At 35.5% G+C, this 24,128-nt stretch overlaps 1 protein-coding gene across 1 annotated transcript in view; it reads right to left on the reverse strand.

Moving 5' to 3' along the window:
- LOC149782856 (uncharacterized) overlaps positions 1 to 24,128 on the reverse strand; it is a 233,243-nt gene that overhangs the window by 132,970 nt on the left and 76,145 nt on the right. Inside the window, exons 9-10 of the mRNA XM_089934391.1 lie at positions 17,605 to 17,712; positions 175 to 9,313 (exon numbers count right to left, since the gene is read on the reverse strand). Of these exons, the coding sequence (XP_089790517.1) occupies positions 175 to 9,313; positions 17,605 to 17,712 (9,247 nt within the window). The remainder of the gene's footprint in view (positions 1 to 174; positions 9,314 to 17,604; positions 17,713 to 24,128) is intronic.

Below are 24,128 nucleotides of genomic sequence, written 5' to 3' on the forward strand. Positions count from 1 at the left end.
GACCCAGATCTGCTGTCACATGATGCACCAGTAGATCTGGGTCTATGCAGTTTGTTACGTATAACCAGTAGAACAAACAACATAGGCCCTGTGCTACCACCTCTTGATGTTATATCAGAGCCTATGTTGTTTACAACTGGACAAGGCTAATAATTGTGTACATCCACTACTTACTTTTGTCAGTGAGCTGCATAATCTCTCCTTGCTTATCTCTATTTTCTGGCTGCACTGACAGTTCATCTACATCTCTAGCAATCTCCTTTCCACATCCTCTCTTCTCACAAGCTTTCTCATTAGCAGTATCTAAACCTGGCTGCATAGCTGGTTCAGTGTGCAGGTCACCACTCCTTTGGTTGCTTCCATCTGATTGATCATGTGGTTTGATAATGCGTGTAGTTTCTTCATCCTGAAGATGATCTAGGCTTTCAGGGTTGGCCTTTATGCAAGAATCATTCATATAAAGATCATTCTCTACACTGCCACTATTACCATATTCTGATGACACTGAATTTGTACCACTACAATGTTCTGATAATTCAGAATCTTTGTCACAGACAAGTTCTGAAGATTCAACATCTTTATCCCTGACAAGTTCTGATGATTTAGCATCTTTATCCATGACAAGTACTGAAAGTTTGGCATCTTTATCACTGACAAGTTTCAATGATTCAGCATCTTTATCCATGTCAAATTCTGATGATTCAGCAGTTTTATCCATGACAAGTTCTGATGATTCAGCATCTTTATTACTGACAAGTTCTAATGATTCAGCATCTTTATCCTTGACAAGTTCTGGTGATCCAGCATTATTATCACTGACAAGTTCTGAAGATTCAATATCATTATCACTGACACATTCTGATGATTCAGCATTTTTATCCAAGACAAGTTCTGATGATTCAGCATCTGTATTGCTGACACATTCTGAAGATTTGGCATCATTATCACTGATATGTTCTGAGGAGTCAGCATTTTTGTCCATGACAAGTTCTGACGATTCAGCATCTTTATCCATGACAAGTTCTGATGATTTAGCATCTTTATCACTGACAAGTTCTGATGATTCAGCATCTTTATCCATGACAGATTCTGATGATTTAGCATCTTTATCACTGACAAGTTCTGATGATTCAGCATTTTTATCCATGACAAGTTCTGATGATTCAACATTTTTATCTATGACAAGTTCTGACAATTCAGCATCAATATCCATGCCAAGTTCTGATGATTCAGCATCTTTATTATTCAGAAGTTCTGATGATTCAGCATTTTTATCACCAACAAGTTCTGATGATTCAACATTTTTATCCATCATAAGTTCTGATGATTCAGCATCATTATCACTGACAAGTTCTAATGATTCAGCATCTTTATCCTTGACAAGTTCTGGTGATCCAGCATTATTATCACTAACAAGTTCTGAAGATTCAATATCATCATCACTATCACATTCTGATGATTCAGCATTTTTATCCATGACAAGTTCTGACGATTCAGCATCATTATCCATGACAAGTTCTGATGATTCAGCATCTTTATCACTGAGAAGTTCTGATGATTCAACATTTTTATCCATGAAAAGTTCTGATGATTCAGCATCTTTATTTTTGACAAGTTCTGATGATTCAGCATCTTTATTGCTGACATGTTCTAAAGATTCAACATCATTCTCACTGACATGTTCTGATGATTCAGCATTTTTATCCATGACAAGTTCTGATGATTCAGCATCATTATCCATGACAAGTTCTGATGATTCAACATCATTCTCACTGACATGTTCTGATGATTTAGCATTTTTATCCATGACAAGTTCTGATGATTCAGCATTTTTATCCATGGCAAGTTCTGATGATTCAGCATTTTTATCCATGGCAAGTTCTGATGATTCAGCATTTTTATCGAGACATTCTGATGATTCAGCATCTTTATCACTGACAAGTTCTGATGATTCAGCATCTTTATCCATGACAAGTTCTGATGATTCAGCATCTTGATTTTTGAAATTTTTTGATAATTCAGCAACTTTATCAGTGACAAGTTCCAATGATTCAGCATCTTTATCCTTGACAAGTTCTGGTGATTCAACATTATTTTCACTGACATGTTCTGAAGATTCAGTTTTATTGTCAATGACAAGTTTTGATGATTCAACATTTTTATCCATGACAAGTTCTGATGATTCAGCATCTTTATTTTTGACAAGTTTTGATTTCTCATCTTTATCACTGACAAGTTCTGAAGATTCAATAGCATCATCCTCAAAAAGTGCTGATGACCTAACACCTTTAACACAGTCAAGTTCTGATGATTCAGCATCTTTATTACTAACAAGTTCTAATGAATCAACGTCTTCATCCATGACAAGTTCTGATTTCACATCTTCATCACTGACAAGTTCTGATAATTCTGCATCTCTATCACTGGCAGGCTTTGATGACTGAGTATCTTTATCACTGACAAGTTCCGATAATTTAACACCTTCAACACCTGCAATTTCTGACAATTCAGCATCTGCATCACTCATAACTGCCACTGAATCTGCCTTAAACTCTCTACTTGAAAGACCTTCCATATCAATTATCTGAAATTCCCCCGTGGAAGATAATACCCTTAATGCCTCAGTACAATCTCCATCATTCACAACAACATTAAAAGTAAGGTCTTTTAGCCTTTCATGGTCCTCAGTGTCTGAAATTTCTTTAGAAGATATCCTGTTTCCATATGCAAACTCTTCTTCTGTCTCCAAATGATTCTCAGGCAAATACTGTTGTTCATTGGAGTTTGTTTTACTTGTCAAATTCATGGAAGAACCAGAATCATCTACAGTGTCTACAATACAAGTGGCTCCTTTATCATGTGTACCATTATCTTTGAATTCTGATGTTTTTCCTCCACAATCAATCAGTAATGTTGTCTGGTCTTCTCCAGGAAAGTATTTTCTAATATGATTATTTTCAATTTCTCTGCCATTCTCAGGCAAAAACTGCTGTTTAGATGAATCTGTGTTTTGAACAGAACTGATGGCACAACCAGAACTATACACTGTGTCATTTTCAACACAAACTTTAGTATCAATCATCTTATGTTCCAACAATGACTCCATCTCATACCAATCCATATGCACCACTGATTCATCTTTGATGACTTCATCTTTAGAACAACTCTTTCCACTATGTTCATTTTCTGTGGGCAGTAACATTTTCTTTAAAGGCACTACTGTTGGGATATGACCATTATCATCATCATCAGCATCATTTTCCTGAAAAATCTGAGACAGTTTTCTCTTTCTGCCTGACTTGCTGACTGACTCCACATTTTCAACACTCTTCAAATCAGCTGATGCTATTCCATATATCATGTCTGAACAACCAATTCTGCTGACATTCCTCGGACTCAAATTTTCAAACAAGTCTTGTGAACAACCTTGCTGAAAAGTGCCTTCTCTAATATCTCCAGTGTTTGACTGATCCGAAAAACTATGGTCATCCTCAGAAATTTCCATCTTATGTTTAGTTTCAAGCTGAGAGATTGACTGCCTTTTTTGTGCTTGATCGTGACAAACTGCAGTGTAAATTTCATCTGTTTTCTCATGAGAGTGAGAGTTGCTACACTTTTTATCAGCATCAGGACTTATGTCATTCAAAAGTCCAGCACCTTTTCCTTCCCCTTTTGCAGATTTCTCATCAAGATCTGATAAATGTTCATTATTTTCAATAGACACATGCCCAGGTTCCATTTTTGCTTCAGGATTTGATATTACTTCTGAAGACTCCTCTTCAAAAAATGTAACCTTTCTGAGATTGTCCTCTTCAGGATTTGATATATCCTGAAAAGATGCCTTTTCAAACAAGGTGACAGCATGGTCCTTTTCCTTTCCTGGATCAGATAGTACAGTGGTATATTTCTCATCAAGATCTGATAATACTTTGAGTTCATTATTTTCAATCAACATATGCCCAGGTTCCATTTTCTCCTCAGGATTTGTTATTACCTCTGAAGACTCTTTTTCAAAAGAAGCAACAAGTTTTAAACTATCTTCTTCAGGGTTAGAGATATCCTCAATGGATTCCTTTTCAAATGACGGAATTCTCTGGTCTCTTTCCTTTCCTTGAACAGATAGTACACTGGTAGATTTCTCACTAAGATCTGATAAAAATTCAAGTTCATTATCTTCAATAAACACATGCCCAGGTTCCATCTTCTCTTCAGGATTTGATATTATTTCGGAAGGCTCCTTTTCAAAAGAAGCAAGATCTTTGAATCTGACACCTTCAGGGTTAGAGATATCCTCAAAAAATTCCTTTTCACATAGGGAAACTGTGTGGTCCCTTTCCTTTCCTTGATCAGATAGTACAGTGATAGATTTCTCATCTAGATCTGATAAAACTTCAAGTTCATTATTTTCAATCAACATATGCCTAGGTTCCATTTTCTCTTCAGGATTTGTTATTACCTCTGAAGACTCCTTTTCAAAACAAGCAACAAGTTTTAAACTATCTTCTTCAGGGTTAGATATATCCTCAAAAGGTTGCTTTTCAAATGAACGAATTCCCTGGTCTCTTTCCTTTCCTTGAACAGATAATACAGTGGTAGATTTTTCTTCAAGATCTGATAAAACTTCAATTTCATTATTTTCCACAGATACTTGCCCCAGCTCCATTTTCTCTTCAGGATTTGACGTTACTTCTGAAGAGTCCTTTTCAAAAGAAGCAATATCTTTGACTCTGTCTCCTTCAGGATTAGATGTATCCTCAAAAGAATCTTCTTCACATAGGGAAACTGTGTGGTTCCTTCCCATTCGTTGATTATATTGTACAGTGGTAGATTTCTCATCAAGATCTGATAAATATTCAAGTTCATTATTTTCAATAAACACATGCCCAGGTTCCATTTTCTCTTCAGGATTTGACATTACTTCTGAAGACTTCTCTTCAAAAGAAGCAACCTTTCTGAAATTGTCTTCTTCAGGATTTGATATATCCTGAAAAGATGCCTTTTCAAACAAGGTGACAGCATGGTCCCTTTCCTTTCCTGGGTCAGATAGTACAGTGGCAGATTTCTCATCAAGATCTGATAAAACTTCAAGTTCATTATTTTCAATGGACATATGCCCAGGTTCTATTTTCTCTTCAGGATCTGATATTACTTCCAAAGACTCCTTTTCAAAAGAAGCAACATGTTTCAATCTGTCTCCATCAGCTTTGGAGATATCCTCAACCAATTCCTTTTCACATAGGAAAACTGTGTGGTTCCTTTCCTTTCCTGGACCAGACAGTACAGTGGTAGATTTGTCTTCAAGATCTGATAAATGTTCATTATTTTCAATGAACACATGCCCAGGTTCCATTTTCGCTTCAGGATTTGATAGTATTCCTGAAGACTTCTCTTCAAAAGAAGCAACCTTTCTGAAATTGTCTTCTTCAGGATTTGATATATCCTGAAAAGATGACTTTTCAAACAAGGTGACAGCATGGTCTCTTTCCTTTCCTGGATCAGACACTACAGTGGCAGATTTCTCATCAAGATCTGATAATACTTTGAGTTCATTATTTTCAATCAACATATGCCTAGGTTCCATTTTCTCTTCAGGATTTGTTATTACCTCTGAAGACTCCTTTTCAAAAGAAGCAACAAGTTTTAAACCATCTTCGTCAGGGTTAGATATATCCTCAAAAGTTTCCTTTTCAAATGAGGGAATTCTCTGGTCTCTTTCCTTTCCTAGAACAGATAGTACAGTGGTAGATTTCTCATCAAGATCTGATAAAACTTCAATTTCATTATTTACCACAGATACTTGCCCCAGCTCCATTTTCTCTTCAGGATTTGATGTTACTTCTGAAGACTCCTTTTCAAATGAAGCAATATCTATGACTCTGTCTCCTTCAGAATTAGAGATATCCTCAAAAGAATCTTTTTCACATAGGGAAACTGTGTGGTTCAGTCCCTTTCCTTGATTATATAGTACAGCAGGGGTAGATTTCTCATTAAGATCTGATAAATGTTCATTATTTTCAATGGACACATGCCCAGGTTCCATTTTCGCTTCAGGATTTGATATTACTTCTGAAGACTTCTCTTCAAAAGAAGCAACCTTTCTGAAATTGTCTTCTTCAGGATTCGATATATCCTGAAAAGATCCCTTTTCAAACAAGGTGACAGCATGGTCCCTTTCCTTTCCTGGATCAGACAGTATAGTGGCAGATTTCTCATCTAGATCTGATAAAACTTCAAGTTCATTATTTTCAATCAACACATGCCCAGGTTCCAATTTCTCTTCAGGATTTGGTATTACCTCTGAAGACTCCTTTTCAAAAGAAGCAACAAGTTTTAAACTATCTTCTTCAGGGTTAGATATATCCTCAAAAGGTTCCTTTTCAAATGAGGGAATTCCCTGGTCTCTTTCCTTTCTTTGAACAGATAGTACAGTGGTAGATTTCTCATCAAGATCTGATAAAACTTCAATTTCATTATTTACCACAGATACTTGCCCCAGCTCCATTTTCTCTTTAGGATTTGATATTACTTTCAAAGACTCCTTTTCAAAAGAAGCAACATGCTTCAATCTGTCTCCTTCTGGGTTAGAGATATCCTCAAAAAATTCCTTTTCACATAGGGAAACTGTGTGGTTCCTTTCCTTTCCTTGATCAGATGGTACAGTGGCAGATTTCTCATTTAGATTTGATAAAACTTCAAGTTCATTATTTTCAATCGACATATGCCAAGGTTCCATTTTCTCATCAGGATTTGTTATTACCTCTGAAGACTTCTTTTCAAATGAAGCAACATGTTTTAAACTATCTTCTTCAGGGTTAGATATATCCTCAAAAGGTTGCTTTTCAAATGAAGGAATTCCCTGGTCTCTTTCCTTTCTTTGAACAGATAGTACAGTGGTAGATTTCTCATCAAGATTTGATACAAATTCAAGTTCATTATTTCCAACAGACACATGCCCAGGTCCCATTTTCTCTTCTGGGTTTGGCATTACTTCTGAAGAGGGGTCTTCAAAAGAAGCAATATCATTGAAATTGTCTTCCTCTGAGTTAGAGATATCCTCAGAAGATTCCTTTTGAGATAGAGAAACTGCTTGCTCCAGTTCTATTCTTGAATCCAATAGTACAGAGGTTGATTTGTCTTCAAGACCAGATGAAACATTAAGTTTACTGGAAGTATCCCCTTGATCTTTTGCCTTTTCACTGACTAATATTTTTTGGAGAAATTTGTCAGACATGGTAATGTCATCATCTTGCTGTCCTGTATTAGATGCTTCTTTGGCAAAGTCTTCTTCAAAACAGGCAATTAGTTCATCAGTATCATCCTGCACCTCAGATACATCTGTGGAAAAATCCATTTTGGAGGAGGCTACCTCCAGATCCTTTATGCCTTCTGGATATGATACTTCTTGAGACAATTCTTTTTCACCAAAGATGAAATCCTTTTCCAATACTTCTCCATTGTTGTCAGATCCCTTTTCAGTCTCTACTACATGGTTCAACTGTTCTCCAGGATCTGATATTTCCATATTCGATTCTCTTTCATGAAAGGCCACGTCCTGGTACATTTCTACTGCATCCACAGACACCGACTGCTGCTGAATGGAGGTAATGTCTTTGATCAAATGAGAATTATCCACTATGTTATGGTTATGAGCAACTGTTACGCCATTAGTTCCTTCATCCACTGATGCCATGTGCATCAACATATCTGATGTCTCCACCATCTGATGAAATGAAGTATTCTTCAGCTCTACATTTTCCACACTTTTCAAAACAATATTTATCAATCCATGAACTTTTTCCTTTATGTCAACCGACTCTATGTTTTGCTGTATTGTAGCATTATTTGATTCTTGTGAACTTTTCTCCTGAATAACGTGTCCTTCCTCATCAGATTTGATTGGTTGGTATCCAACACTATTAAGACTGGAACCTGTTCCATTTTCATACACATAGGGTTTCCTGGAGTCTTTGACAGATACCTTTTCTACTATAAGGACAGATCCTGTTTCAGACACTTCTTCCCTGCCATAATCCTTGTTATCAAGAGAATTTACAGATGAAGGTTGGCTGTCGTCTCTGCCTTGGGAAACTGGACCTGACACTTCCATGTCAATCATCACTGAAAGACCAGCTTTATGACCTAAACCTGGAACTTCAGTCCTGTAAACTGCTACAGTATTAGTAGCACCTGATTCTCCTGCTGATGTAATGCCCATGGACCCATTGGAATTAACATTTGGATTAAATAAGATATTTTGAATGTTCTCTACTTGACTGTCCATGAAATATATCTGATCTTGTGCACTATTAGTTTCATCATCTCCTAACTCGGCATCGTTAGTTCCGTCACCTTGTGAACTGACTGCCAAAAGTTCTGTTTTCACCTTCATTACAATTTCATTAAACTGATCATCTAAATCTGGCTCTGGCATGGAGAGATCTATCATTGTGGTACTGCTTTCTTTCTTCTCAATTTCAGTCAATGATTTGCCTGCGCATTTGAAAATTTGCTCAACATTTACATTATTGTCCAGCACATCGACAGATTGTTCAGGTTCCAATTGCTCCAAAGAGATCAATGTATGATGCCGTTCTACTGAAATGTCATTAAAATTAAACAGATTTTTTGCCTGATCTTCTTCCACATCATCTTCACTAAGATTTTGATGATCCCTTGGACTTTCATTTTGCACAACCTCCTCCCCATCCACTGCCTCCATGTCAACATCTGAATCATTCACCTCTGTTCTAGAACTATTATTATCTGCCAGCTGTCCTCCACAAATTCTGGCTTGAGGACCTGGTTCTGAAAAGTCTTCTGTAATGAACTCTTCTTGCTTTCCAATACCAGGTTTTTTTCCATTAAGGACAGCTCTATTTGATACAGTCTCCTGGTTAATCACTCTCACACTATTACCTTTCATGGTGGCCATGCAAAATACTGAACCAGTATGAACTGCTTGTTGTCCTTCATTACTTCCCAGTCCTGAACCAGATGGATCTGTTTCTGATCCAGTGTCTTCTTGCTGATGGCCATGGATTGCTTGAAAAGAAATTCTATTGTGTTCTACCTCACCTACAGCCATTCTTTCCACACTACTATGCAGAGCATCCACCTCTGTTCTTGAACCAGAAAAACCAGTCTGTTGAACTTCATTACTGCCAACATCATGACCTGTTTCCAAAGAATCATCCTTTTTGACAGGCTCTGTCTGTATCTTGTCTACATATTCAAACATGTAATTCGGCTTCTGATCACTGATGCCTTCGTTCATTTCAACATTCAAAGATGTGCCAGCATTCTGACTTTGGCACTGAAATAAACAAATATTAAGCACTAAATAACAGCATGTCAAGTCAAAATTTCAATGGACTTGGATAGAAAACCAAGACCAGAAACTTCGGAACATTTTTTGCACAAAACACAAGCCCTAGCTGAAAGTCAAACAAGAGCCCTATAGAACTAACATAACTTGACCCCATGCTTACATAAGAACATAAGATTCCTGCAGAATGGACACTATAGTCTACTACTCTCAACTAACATCCAACTTGCATTAACGTTGTTTCCATAGTAACAAAAACTTTCAAATGAATAAAATTCTAATTATGACAAAGCACCTCTACATAATAACCTTGACACCAAATTTTGTTTAAATGCCTTATGGTTTTAGCAATATGCTCCAGACAGAGAGACTGCACAAACAGACAGACAGAAACAGCAATAGCTATATCCCAAATATAACATTCTAGGGCAACAAAAGTTTCGATATTCTGCAACTGAAAAGAATTAAAAATTCACATTTTTAGGAAATTTTTCAACCTCAGTCCTTTACTATCAAATGAAATCTACGTGATGCTGATGTACATTAACACTTTATTTTTCTTAATCATGAAAAAGTATCAGCGGCATGCGCATTGCAAAGCTATTAAAAAAATGCCATTTAAATCTTGGTACAAACATTGCTTGCCATTCAGAATCATTCTCATTCCATTTACTCCATCTTCCCACTGCAGAATCATTCTCATTCCATTTACTCGATCTTCCCACTGCAGAATAATTCTCATTCCATTTCCTCCAAGTCCCACTGCAGAATCATTCTCATTCCATTTACTCCATCTTCACACTGCAGAATCACTCATTCCAGTTACTCCATCTTCCCACTGCAGAATCACTCATTCCATTTACTCCATCTTCCCACTGCAGAATCATTCTCATTCCATTTACTCCATCTTCACACTGCAGAATCACTCATTCCATTTACTCCATCTTCCCACTGCAGAATCACTCATTCCATTTACTCCATCTTCCCACTGCAGAATCATTCTCATTCCATTTACTCCATCTTCACACTGCAGAATCATTCTCATTCCATTTACTCCATCTTCCCACTGCAGAATCATTCTCATTCCATTTACTCCATCTTCCCACTGCAGAATCATTCTCATTCCATTTACTCCATCTTCACACTGCAGAATCATTCTCATTCCATTTACTCCATCTTCCCACTGCAGAATCATTCTCATTCCATTTACTCCATCCTCCCACTGCAGAATCATTCTCATTCCATTTACTCCATCTTCACACTGCAGAATCATTCTCATTCCATTTACTCCATCATCCCACTGCAGAATCATTCTCATTTCCATTTACTCCATCTTCCCACTGCAGAATCATTCTCATTCCATTTACTCCATCTTCACACTGCAGAATCATTCTCATTCCATTTACTCCATCTTCACACTGCAGTTCTCCATATCTATTATCTGAGATCTCTCCATTGTCGTTGAATCAAGTAACTTTTTACTTATCCTTCTAAAGTAATAATTTTCCTTTCATGTGTTAACACATTAACCCCTGGCGACGAGTATACTCGTCGTACTTTACACCCCTGATCTCCCGCGAGCCTCGCTAAAGTGGCTGAGTTTGCATAGCTTGTCTCCCGAGCGCCGAGTTTAAGAGGCAGTATTTAGCAAGGCCTTTCTCCCGCACGACGAGTTAACTCGGCGCAAACCATTGGTCGATTTAAAGCCATTTCCTACTAATGCGGGCAGTTTAACCAATCAAATTTTAGCTTACATAGATAGAGCGCACATTGCTGAACAGCGGGAAATTTTTTTCACTTCGATATCAGTTGATTTAGTGAAAATATTTCGATTTCAAAATGATGCAAATTGATGAGAATCAGCCTCTAGGAGCAGACTTTTTCTTGACGGATTCTGATGGATAATTTTCTGGATCTTAATCAGACGAGATTGATAGTGACATCGAAAAAGCTACTGAAAATAACAGCGGTAGTGACGAAAATGAGAATGTTGAAGAAGAAGAAGAAAATGAAAGTAGAGCTGATCGATGATCGTAAATGATAAAAGACACATTGACAAGAGGCTATACCAACTTACCAAGGACCAGCAACGGATTTAGACCCTAATGCAAATGCATTTGATTTCGTGGAGCTTCTTTTTCTTTTGAATAATCGTTAAATAAATGTTTGGGAAATATACGTTGTTAACATGAGTGTTCATAGTTCAAGGTTTGTTAAGTGTTTTATTAGTTTTAAAAATTTCAGTGAGAATTCTTAGGAAGAAAGGTAAGTAAAGAGCAAATAAAATATGCCCATTTGTGTACAGTATTCACAGGATGTTTAGTTTACAAGAGACGACAAGTGGAATTTTTGTGTACATAAAATATAATTATTTCATGTGTTGATGGTGTTAATAATTCTTTGTGAATTCATAATGGATTTTATCGATTATTCACGGCAAGAGAAGCAAATTGGCAAGTACATCATTTGTTTTCACCATCATGCATTAGTTTTATTTCTGCATGTAGCATGAAATTTATACCATTATGTATGTAAGTTTATTGAGAACTGCCGTGCCAAATTTGAGCTGAATTAAATGAATGCAAATAAAATAATAACAATTTTATTGTAAGTAGCCCCTCTATAAAAATCTGCAATCCAATTGCTGTCAGCTAGTCTCAGGGATACAGGCACTGGAAAGGCTAACACTGCTCTAGGTGATCTCTGCAAGTATGCTTCAGGGGACTGCCTAGCTGTTTGGCTCAGGGGTTAATGTGTTAACATGTTCAAGACTCTGTGTGTGTGTGTGTGTTTAAGTACAAGTATTTTGTTCCCATAATGATACTTGTATTCATTAAGTTTCCCCAGTTGTTTCTTCCACATTCCTGAAAGTGTTCCTATTTTTAGTAATCACAGTCATATCTGAAGGTGAATTGACATCATCTAAAATAAATTAAAAGACCTCCATGGCAGGATGCTATCAATCCATTTGGTTTAATTCTGTTGAGTGCTTTTTGAGAAGCCATCATCTAAAGATTTTCTATATTTAGTAACAGTGGCCATATTTGATGGCAGCAGAGCTGCATCATTTATACAAATATAAAAGACCATCTTACCAGGATGCTTTCTTTCAAATTTTGTCAAAAATTCTGCGGACAGGTTTTTCAGTTGTTTAATGGTTTTTTCTATTCTTAGTAAATGTGGCCATATCTAATGGCAGTTCAGAATCATTTGAACAAATTCAAAAGAGCTTCATGCATGTATGCTGTCAAATTTAGTCAAATTCTGCCATGCAGCTTTTTTGAAAAGTTACAAATATCATAATTCCAATAATTTTTCATACCCCTCCCCCTAGTAATTATTCATTACCGAGTATGAAAATAACACGTCAAAACCCATTAGCTATTGTTCTTACCATATATACTCACTTATAAGTTGACCTTTACTAAAACATTTATTAATGCAGAGTAATGGTTGTTTAAAGAGCAAGATATAAAAAATAAAAATCTGACCTTCCTGCCTTCGCTTGCAAAGGCAAACTTGCGTCATTTTCTCAATTCAAAATATTTTGATCGAGATGCTAATTAGATAATATGACCTTAATCCTTTAGCAGCACTATGTTTCTCGCAGTGGACAATCCTTTGAGTGTGCCTTGACAGTTGTCGAGTCCCTTTTGATCAGACCATGCAACTGACACCTGTTCCAATGAAGGGGTCACTGGTGAGATTTCAAAGTCTGTATGATCAAAGTGTCTCTTAGAGACCCAGCTCAACCTCTACATAAATGATAGTCCCAGTTTATGAACAGTCAGTCAAATACAGTTCACTCTGTCACTTATATATCATAAATTGAATTGCTAAAATTGGGAACTTTCACCCTTACGGGTAAAAGAAAAAGTAATATGTGCAATGCAGCATTTAAGTTAAAGGTTATATAGCTTGCTGAAAAAAAAAATGCTTGCAGAACATAAATTTGGTGTGTTAGAGAAACAGACACGCAAGAAAAAGTAATTTCTAGTTGATAGTACCAGATATCTGAAGAAAATTTGAATGGAAAACCATTATTGCAAACTGATGCAGTTTATGAAACAAAAGTTGCAGTGGCATCAAACATTCCAAGCTATGATCCCTGTCATCACAATGTCAGTATTACAACCTGTGGATGTTTGCTTAAACAACCTATTCAAGGTAAATATGCATAAAAAGTGGCACAAGCAGACAGCAGAAGGGCCTGAAGAATTTACAAAGGTAGGAAACGTGAAGCATCCAGGGACTGAATTAATATCGGTGTGGGAACATCAGAATAATTTAAGAAATGTGGTATTTCTAATGCAACGGCTGGAATGGTCGATGACGAACTCTTCAGTGATTTCATTCAAGATAATCAGATGTGGAATCGGAATCAGATGATGTTTATGACGACTGATGATAGTGGAGGAATTAGAACTTTATTTAGTAACTCCGATGATGAAGATGAATTCTTGGGCTTGAACAAGATATTAGCACTATGAATCACAGAAGTGTCAATTTTACTTTTTTTGTTGAGTTTAATTATAGTGGCATGCGCACAATTGTGCATGTGCCACTTTTTTCTGACTGCACCGCAGCCTGCTAGTTGTTCCTGGGGAAGGGAATGATGCCACCTCCCCCAGGCTTTTATGGGCTCAAGGAACCCTGATCGACTTTACTTTGTTTATTAGAATACTGTTGGAAGTAATATATTACATGATATTGTGAATTGCATTATTCTGGATTACCATTTCTATCCCCATATATGACATATAATGCATGATTTATTATATAAATGGATTAAAAATGTTAAGCATTATGGATTTCATTAAATCAAAATGACAAAATTGTAACTTATCAATTTTTTTGTACATATTCAACTCAACTATACAATTATGTTTATTATATGTTGGTTTTGTCTTTATCTCTCTTATCTTTATGCCTATCCATCTATTAAATTTGATTTTTTTATTTTTTCACGAAGTGCAACTCCAACTCACTGACCATGTCACCCTTTGCAGATGGCTTTTTACTCGCAAAAAGCACAATGACTTAAAGGAAGGTCAACGAGAAATTTGGTTTATGTGGCCCTAAAAGGGGGGGGGGGGGGGGACCATAGTTATAATCAAACTGACTCATAACCTAGTATATATGGCAAGTAATGACCATGTACAAAAATATAAAGGCTTCTGACCTGAAGAATATTTCTGTGAATCACAATACTCACTGGCCTAACATAAAAAATAAATGTCCTCTTTTTGTGTTATTTTACTCTGAAGTTGCGAACACAATCAAAATAAAAGTAATCAGAAATACTCTGGTTTGTAATAGTGATAGTGTCTCTGTGAAAGACAGAAAAAAAGATGGGTGAAAAAGTAATGTTAGCTTGCAAGATTAAGTGATTCAAAGCAAATTTCTTTGTAGCAGTTATATAGTGTCATGTTGGTAATGGGATTAACACATTAAACCCTGGAGGTTTTTGTCATTTTTGCCTGAAATTCAAGTAGGAAAGACATTTTGAAAGCTATTTCTGAATACATCCGAAAACACCAACTTCCAGGTGATCTTCCAATAACATACTGCCTAGTTGTGTTAGAAACATCGTTTTTTATTGGCTATTTGGCTTGCGCATAAGCATAAGGGTAAAAGTTCTTTTATCTTTGCTAAACGGACCCATTATTTTTTTATCGAGACCACTCTTTATTCCAAATGCCCATCTTTTCCTACTTTTTGCAAAGGTTCAGCTGTCTGTTTGCAGTTCATACCAGTTTGCCTTAGATCTGTGACCAAAAAGTCTAAAATCCAGACACAAAATTGGATTCTGACCATGGGCAAATTTTGGGTAGAAAAAAATTGGGTCCAAAAAATGAGTGTTTTCCCTCTGTATTTTGTAGTACAGCTAGAAATTCCAGATTATTTGGTATCATTGTAGAGCTATATCTGTCTACCTTTCAATAATACCACCCAATTTAGTATATCATGCATGACCATGATGCTACAGAGCTCGGCAGTAGGCTACTACATTCTGCCACATTAACTCGTCGCCAGGGGTTAATGTGTTAAGACGGTCATAGTCACAGAGGTTCATTTTGTGGCAAATACTTTAGCTATAAATGATACATATATACATACAAGCCCTTGTTGTCAAAGTTATAGTTGTATTCTTCCAGAAACAAGCAACCACTTCAACAAAATAAAAATTTTAAAAAAACACTTGAATTTTTTTTTATGCTATTAGAGAAAGAAGGATGAAACATGTAAAGTCAGAGTGTAAGACGGTATATATTCTGAATGGTATTTATTTGTAGCTGTATGAGACAGCAGATACAGGACAATTGCATTCGTTATTGTTCAGTTATCATACAATTTTTTTCTTCTTCCTCATGTACTTCTATTTCAAATAAAACCCTTGAATAAACAGTTCATTCTTCTTGTAATTATACAAGACATTGTTACAAGAACCATATGGGTATGCCAACTTACGACACATAAATCTAATATACCTAAAGCAATGACTAACTAATTCTGATTGATGACATTAGATTAGTGAGGCCATCACCAGGGAAACGAGTCTATCCACATGGAATGGCAGCAGATAACAAGCAATAACATTCTTCAAGTTCATTTTTAAATAAATTTTCACTATGTATTCTAGTGAAATAAATTATTTATTGAATTTTACATAGTTTGATGCTTCTCACTCTTCTGGTTTTAAGACCATTGAGTCATAATAATATATGTGCAGCAACTGATCACACGATCTGAAGATAACTGCTGCAAGCAATGATCTTGGGGTTATCATATTTGTGAATACAAGATTGTGTTATATTTTTTTCAGTCTAAAGTTTGCAGTTGGGCAGGTACATCATTTGCTGCAGTGCTGTTTGGGAACCAGGAATTCATACGTCGGATGAGATGACCTTATAATCTCACACCTCATAATCATCGAGTCAAACATTTTGCAGATCAGTATTATTTACATCGGCACCTGCCAAACTTCAGTTATCGAAGCAGTTGTTTTTAGTTATCAACAATAGGGTGAAGAGTCGAGAAAATTACATGCAAGCTTGTTATCTCTTTCCTATTTCTTTTTTTTAATCACAGACAGAAATTCTAGAAAATTTGTGCATGTGTACTCAAAGACATTTTTCCAAACCACTGAAGAGAAAAATGCAGCAATCTAAACACACATGTGATACCACCTTTGGCATTATCAACCATTTATTCTGGGCAGGAGGAGGGTGGATAACCTTTCATTAGTACTTCACTAGTAAGTGAATAACTCATATTTCACTTATACTTCACTTATAAGTGAAATATACTTCAAATATTAGTAATGTATACCCTATATATTAAATAAATGAAGTAAACTTCATTTATAAGTAAACACCTAATTAACATATCCATTTAAAAGTGAAATACCTAATTTACATATAAAATCTGAATCCTTTTTGTACAAGTCACTTGTAAGTGATGTAAAAGTAAAGTGGTAAGTTACATTTAAGCCCATATAAGTCACTTGTAAGTGATGTAAAAGTAAAGTGGTAAGTTACATTTAAGCCCATATAAGTCACTTGTGGTTCTTTTGTTCCAAATGGGAGGGCATCATACAAAGCAACAGGGATCCTTGTCCTCTCCCATGAAAGAGAGGGTGGACTTCTTGTAAGAATGATGAGGAAGCAGGGCTTTCCTCCTCCACTCTTGTGCATGTGCTAACCCACACCCTGTCAGATATTAGACTTGGATCATCTTCTCTGGAACTAATTGCGGAAGGGAATATTAACCCTGGACTGGGGATATGGCATCCCAGAAAAGGAAAAAAAAAAATGCAACATTAGCAGTTAATCTATTACTGCTAAAACAATTACAATTGCTGATGGATTCACAGCACACTATCAGCTAGGTAAGCTAAAAATGGGAACATTTTCTGACCAGTGGAGGGATTTAATAGAAAAGATAAAGGTAAGCCTCGAAACATACAGTGCAGTTTTTTGTCCTTTCAGATGACTTTATAGTGCAATGTTTTTAGGAACAGGTGCACATTAATTGCAGATTATAGAAAAGACCCTGAATTGTATTGCCAAGTTTCATGACATTCCTCCAAAATAGCTGAGGACAAATTGCAATAACAACCGACTTCTAATGGATGCTGTACATTGTAGCATCACACAGGATCTTATGGTATTCTATCAGTCGAACTAAAATTGGATACCAACAAAGAAAAAGATTAACTGTATCAACTAAGATGCAATTACCCATAATTCTGTAATAAATAAAATAAAAATACAAACTGTTGCAATATCTTCTTGTGTAAATGTCTGAGTAGCATTCCTGTGTCGCATTGCTGTCTTGGACTTTGGCACACATACCTCTGATGGCACTCTGAAGCTTGATGGAACCTTAAAATAAAACAAGAGCACTATTGGATCTGAGATCACTCACCTGACCTATGCCTTATATCCAAAAGCAAGACCATTTGACCAATAAATTTTGATCAGTAGGATGCTTTAAATTTCTTCCAATGCTGTCGATTGCATTTGCTAGGAAAACAGTTGTCTTGAGGTTTCTCTATTTTTATTCTATCTACATCCATAACTTATGGCACATAATTTGTCCAATACTGAAAGACCTTCAATCTGGGATGCTTTCTGTTAAATTTTGACCATTTTGCAGCAATTACAGCTGCACTGACAGCCAATTAGAATGATTCATAAGTGAGATGAATTGTGGATACACCCCCCCCCCCAAGAAAATCTAAATTCTATTCCATAAATTGAAATGGATCAAAACAGGTGACCAAATAGACTGTTATAAAGTATCACTTTTAAAAATGTAATATGCCATAAAACATAAAGGAAGTTTGTGAACAAAACCATAGGCCCTATACTTATGATCAACATCACAAGGTCACTTGAAATTTCTTAAACCCGATATCAAACTGTTTATGTGTAGTTAGGAACATTCAGAAGCAATGATATAGAGCTTCCTCATTGCATTAAACCAGAAAAATCTTTTGCAAGTTTTGAAAAAAAATAATATATCTGAACCATGATTTTGACTGACTTGTTATATTTCTCATGTTAGTGTCACCTGCTTCACCTTTGTGCATGTACATTGTATATTGCCATCTGTTTTTTAAATAAATTTTACACATGTTTGGTACATTTTTGTTCCTATTTAATGCATTGTTCATCACTATAGAACATTCTGTTCCTGAATTAACTTGGTTATACAAATAAATTGTGGGCTTCAAAGGAGTCAAGATACATCGATATTCCAACTGCGAGACCTTCATCAAAAAAAGAATTATTATTATTATAATTATTATTATAAAAAACTGTTAGTGCATATATGCATTCTGTCTTTTCCTGTTCACTGAATTTGATGAACCTGCACCCAACCCCACCACATCCTCAAACATAAGACTTTTTGAAACACGTATCCTCCACGACTACCTATATGGACCAAATTACAAGACTCCTGGCTCATTCCCTGTGAGTGGTGGCCAATTTTACCTAAATATGTTTTGCATTTTGTCTTTTCATGTTCATGTTCTGTCTTCCTATCCTTCTCTCTCTCTATTTGGGATACCAAAATTCTAATGACTCTTGTCAAACATATTTTCTTGAAAATTAACATGGCAGCCATATATGTATGAAAATTATTATAAAGAACATTCAAAAGTTATAAACTGTTGTTACAAAAAAGAAAACAATGATATAGTTAATTACTAAATATAAATAAAAATGCATCATTAGGTTTGTATTCCCAAACCCTTGTACTTCAATTAAACAAGGTCACAGGTATTCAACAAGCTGACATGGTAATATGTCTTCTTGTATGTATGTAAACATGGAACTTAAAAAACCTTTATATGAATGTTAGATTGAACAATTAAACTGGCAAATCTGTGAAATTTCAGGTGTAAAAATGTCAAAATGTTTTACAGGTGCATCGATATGAAGTCCATACATTACAAGAATTTATAAACTTTTATGCATACATATACACAGTCAAGTGCATGCACACATCAACATAAACACATGTACACAATGAGTTCTGAGATATCAAGACCTTTTACAGGAGTCTGTTTACTCAAGGATAAGAATTTTATGTTTGTTAATAATTTGATTTGAAAAAAATGGCGCAGACATTGTCAACCACCTCACCCGCTTTGGACGAGCCACATGCACTTATACAACACACATATATCCAGCTTAAGATTAAAATGAACGAAAATATATTACATTCAAAATGCAGCAACTGAACATTGATAATGATGCAAAGGTTAGACACTGAAAAGGCTCAGTCACCTCCAGATTTTTTCAATTTTGTCATTCTTATAGTTTCTGTCCATCTGCCAGTCTCTCTCTTGTACATGTACAGAGAGAGAGACAGACAGACAGACAGACATACACACACAAACACACATGAAGAGCAAAAGATTTGTAGTAATCAGCTTCAGGAGACAATAGAATGATCCACAAGAATGAGCTCAATAATGATACATGCAAGCAACCAAATGAAATAGCAGAAATTAAAAACAATTGCTTTGAGGGTTATTCTTAAGTTATTCAAATCTTTTGACAGATAATGGTTTCAATTATTCATTAAAAATCTGTGACATGAGAAATACAGACTGAATTAAAGAAAAAGTGCACAAGAGACAAGCATAAATCACTGAAAGAAAATAATAAAATAAATGTTATTTATATACCGCTGATGTATAAGCCTGGTAAAAACATTCAAAAGTACATGACCTGCGTATAAGCCAACCCACAAGTCTGAAAAGACATCACAAGATGCACACAGTAAATTGAAAATGCATTTATTTAAGCAAATCACATTAATAAATTTAGATTTTATTTTCAAGCCTAACAAAAATGAAAGTTGAAAGTCAAACACAGCACTAAAAGTTTTAGTCTTACATGTTAAGTCTTAATTTAAATAATAAAATCCTCATAATAAAATCCTGAATTATAAAAAAACTCTTTCACTTAGAATCCTTCAAACTCTGGTTCAGTATATGAATTTCCAAACAGTTCATGAAACTCGCTTCTGTTATGGATGTGCTGTCATTGTAAATATCGTCATTGTCATCAGTCATCTGATACTGTGTCATTCGGCTTCTCATGTCTCCTCATCATTGCCTGAATCCATTCATGGCGTCATCATCAGTTCCATTCATGGCATTGCTCATACAGCACTTTCGAAATGATTTGACTATCATTTCCAATGGAATTGAGTCCCATTCATCTTTAACCCACTTAGCAGCCAAGTTGTCTGTCTTATGTAATGTATATTTGGTTTAATTATATCTGATTTTATATATATTTACCTTAATGTAATTCTTTGTTAGTTTTAAAAAATTTGTATTCTATTACATGCTACTGTAAAGTTGTCCAGTATAGAGTTCAGTTTTTTTTATATATTTACTACATAAATAATGTGAACAGCTAATACTAACTGATCTACTTCCTGGCCTGATTTAGAAATGGTAAACAAATTTTTTTACTTCTTTCCTAGAGTGAAAAATCATTGGTCATACTCAAGGCCATACTGTGTTTATGTGATTTCTGACAAGTAAATAATTTCGATGAGGTTCTGGAACATGATCACGTGACCCCCATATGGGCATCTATTTTACGCAGTAGCTATGGTTTAATACAGATGTTATGATAAGAATTTCTAAGTTTTGGGCTTTTACTTTACACTGGAAAGTGTCTGTGACCAGTTTTTGAGTTTTTGAGTTATATGTTAATTTTTTTTCAGATTATTTGGATTCAAAAGGATTAATTCTTTTTTTCCTGGGAAAATATGTGTGCTCACATGAAATTCTTGATCAAAGACAGCTCTTATAAAAATTTATTCAGATTTCCAAAACTGGAGTGATATTTCTTTTTCCTACAAGGAACTGAAGACTTCATCACACTACAGGTTACAGCATACGTCGTCGTCTTCCATCTTAGATTCTCCATCGGGACTTGACATTTAAGTCATTTGAACATTTTATTATTAGGACTTCTAACATTTTATTCATGGATTATTCTTGGATAAGTTCATATTTTTTCATTTTTACAGAATATTTCCAGGGAAATAAATTATTATATTTTTCAAAGCTTGTTGTTTTCACTCTTTCTTGTGTTACTGTTTATTCGAGCCTAAACACATAACATAAGACTAATGAAATTTCCATCTTTCATCAGCATCACCATGCCTGAACAAACCCAGTTGGACCAAATCTTTCATAACCTGTTTTTAAATGCCTTGTTGAAGCATACATCAAGAGGTTGTAAAACTGATGCTAAACCACCAGGTATTACAGTTAATGCAGTTTTTTTTTATATTTGTGGCCTTCTTTACCTCGTCTGTACTATGTGCTCAAACCATGTCTCAGACTAGCACTGAAGTTTTCTTAAGATGTGCACCTGGTCTCTTGTTCCAGACTTTCTCCAACCAATCAACCATTCCACTTTTGTCCACCCATCTCTGCTGATGTATGCAAACAATGACAACAGCAGGAAATTTCGTTCCTTTAGGCAGTCTTCCTTTTAAAAATGATAACTGGAGGCAGCTTTGAACTGTCAGTTAAACAGGTGAAAACAGCCATGAAATGTCTTTTTTCACGACCAGTTGTTTTTATCAGATTAGTTTTCTCACCAACAGCATTGACCGTTTTGTTGGTCAGAATGTCAAAGGTCATAGGCATCTCATCTATATTTCTGATTTGTGATACTTTGAATGAGCACTCCTTTCTATGTTGGATGATAAACTTCTGAAATAATTCGAGTTTTTCATCGAAGTCTCTTGGTAGCATTTGTGCTACCTTCATTCACTGCCTGAGGCAGAAACCATGCCAATTCATAAAACGTGAAAACCCGCTGAGACAATAAACTTTGATGAATCTGCCGACCTGTATTTTGTCATTTTTTGCCACTTTCATCGCACGCAGATGAATCGCAGTTCTTGTGACAATGTATCTGTCTTGTCAACATTAACTAACAAAATCACTGAATATTTTCTCCAATTCAGGGAGTGAAGTGATCCCAGGCAAACACGTCTTCTTTGCCCATGGCATCTCTTCTAATGATGCCTTGCTTTTCTGCCATTCCTAAGCACAGTTATTTGCTTCAGCATATTCAATAACTTTAAGTCTGAAAGCAGAACACTTTCTTTTATTTCCACCACTATTTCATGTTGCCATGAGTTTCTAGAAAGAATAAACATAAATAACTTTTAATAGTGGTATTATCCAATTTATACTTTATCATGTAATTTTTCCAAGGGTGGTTGGTTATCATCTACATTCAGTTAACAATAAATATGATTGGTAGTGTTACGTGTTAAGGCTCTTTTAATCCAAATAATCTGAAGAAAGATTAAAAATTAAACTGGTCACAAAAAAAACAACATGAACGTTTCCAGGGTTAAGGCAAGACTACAAGTATTTCTCAAGACATCAATATTAAATCTGGCTACTGCACAAAATAGATGCTCGGATGAGGGTCAACCTTCCAGTAAAACCAGAGTTTCGAAATGTTGTTGTTGTTGTTATAGGGTTTAACACCATTTTTCTGCACAAGATAGGCTATACATGGCGGCCAATATTAATGGTGGAGGAAGAACCCGGGTAAACCCTGGAAAGAACCACCGACCCACGAGAAGCTACCAGCAAGCTTTCTCACATATCCACATTGGCTGAGCCCAAGACTCGAACCCATGCAGACAGAGGTGAGATGGCTGTGATCCGTGACGGAGAGCGCTTTAGACCACTCGGCCACTTGGGGCCCCTGAGTTTCGAAATAAATGCTACATGTTATTTGTCACATACTTAAAGTACAGCCTCGATTTCACTCTATAAATCTACTCTAAGAAAGAATTTAAAAAAATAAAACAAAGTTGTTTACTTCAATTCATAAATCAAGGTCAGAAACTAGGTCAGCATTAGATACAAAGTTCTAATATTAATGTTTATGAAAAACAACTGAATTTCTGGAAAATGAATTTCTAGAAAATGTCAAATCCAGTAAATAAAATTACACTGGAATAGCATGTAATGGAATATAAAAAAATTAAAACTAAAAAACAAACAATTAAATTAAATCAAATACATCAAAGACTCAGTACATATTGTGCACCAAAACAAACTTATTATGCAGGGCAGTACGTAACATGGATTAATCATACCGGTAGTTATTTGTTCTACACTCAACGATATTAAACTTCTTTGCTTTATAAACAACAGAAGTGCTTGGGGTTTTTTTGGTACATCAAGTGTGCTTTTAATGAATTGAGGTGGCTGCATTTTACTTCCAAACACACCTGTCAATGAAATCCCAAAAATTATATTAGTAACAATTAAATAAGCTGAATTGTATATTGTAACTTGCCTGTTATTTACCCTTCCCAGGCATGCATACAGGAAAAAACCCCTATTGAGCCTCTCACTATCTTTAAGACATACATGTATTTCTACTGAAATGTTTCTGTTATAAATTTCTGTCATTAATACCTACAGAACTATAATTCATAATCTTTATATTGTCAATTGTTTGGTTTCATATTAACATTGAAATAAAGCTAGCGTGTGTTTTTAAGGGACCGTACATTTTAATGATCACTGATTAGCCAGGGCTTAAACACTAGATTGTGAGGTTATCAATATGGCGGTTCTTTCGGGGGAAAAAATACACAAATGTGGGTCTAATACATGTATGGCTGCATTTTCTGGTGGATGGACATGTATCAAATAGTAGTCAAGCATGGTAATGCCTGTTTTTCATCTATTATCTTACCTGTGGAGCTAGAAAAAAAT

This window comes from Sinohyriopsis cumingii, chromosome 15 (genome assembly GCF_028554795.1).
Source record: "Sinohyriopsis cumingii isolate HCF-2022 chromosome 15, ASM2855479v2, whole genome shotgun sequence".
Taxonomy (NCBI): domain Eukaryota; kingdom Metazoa; phylum Mollusca; class Bivalvia; order Unionida; family Unionidae; genus Sinohyriopsis; species Sinohyriopsis cumingii.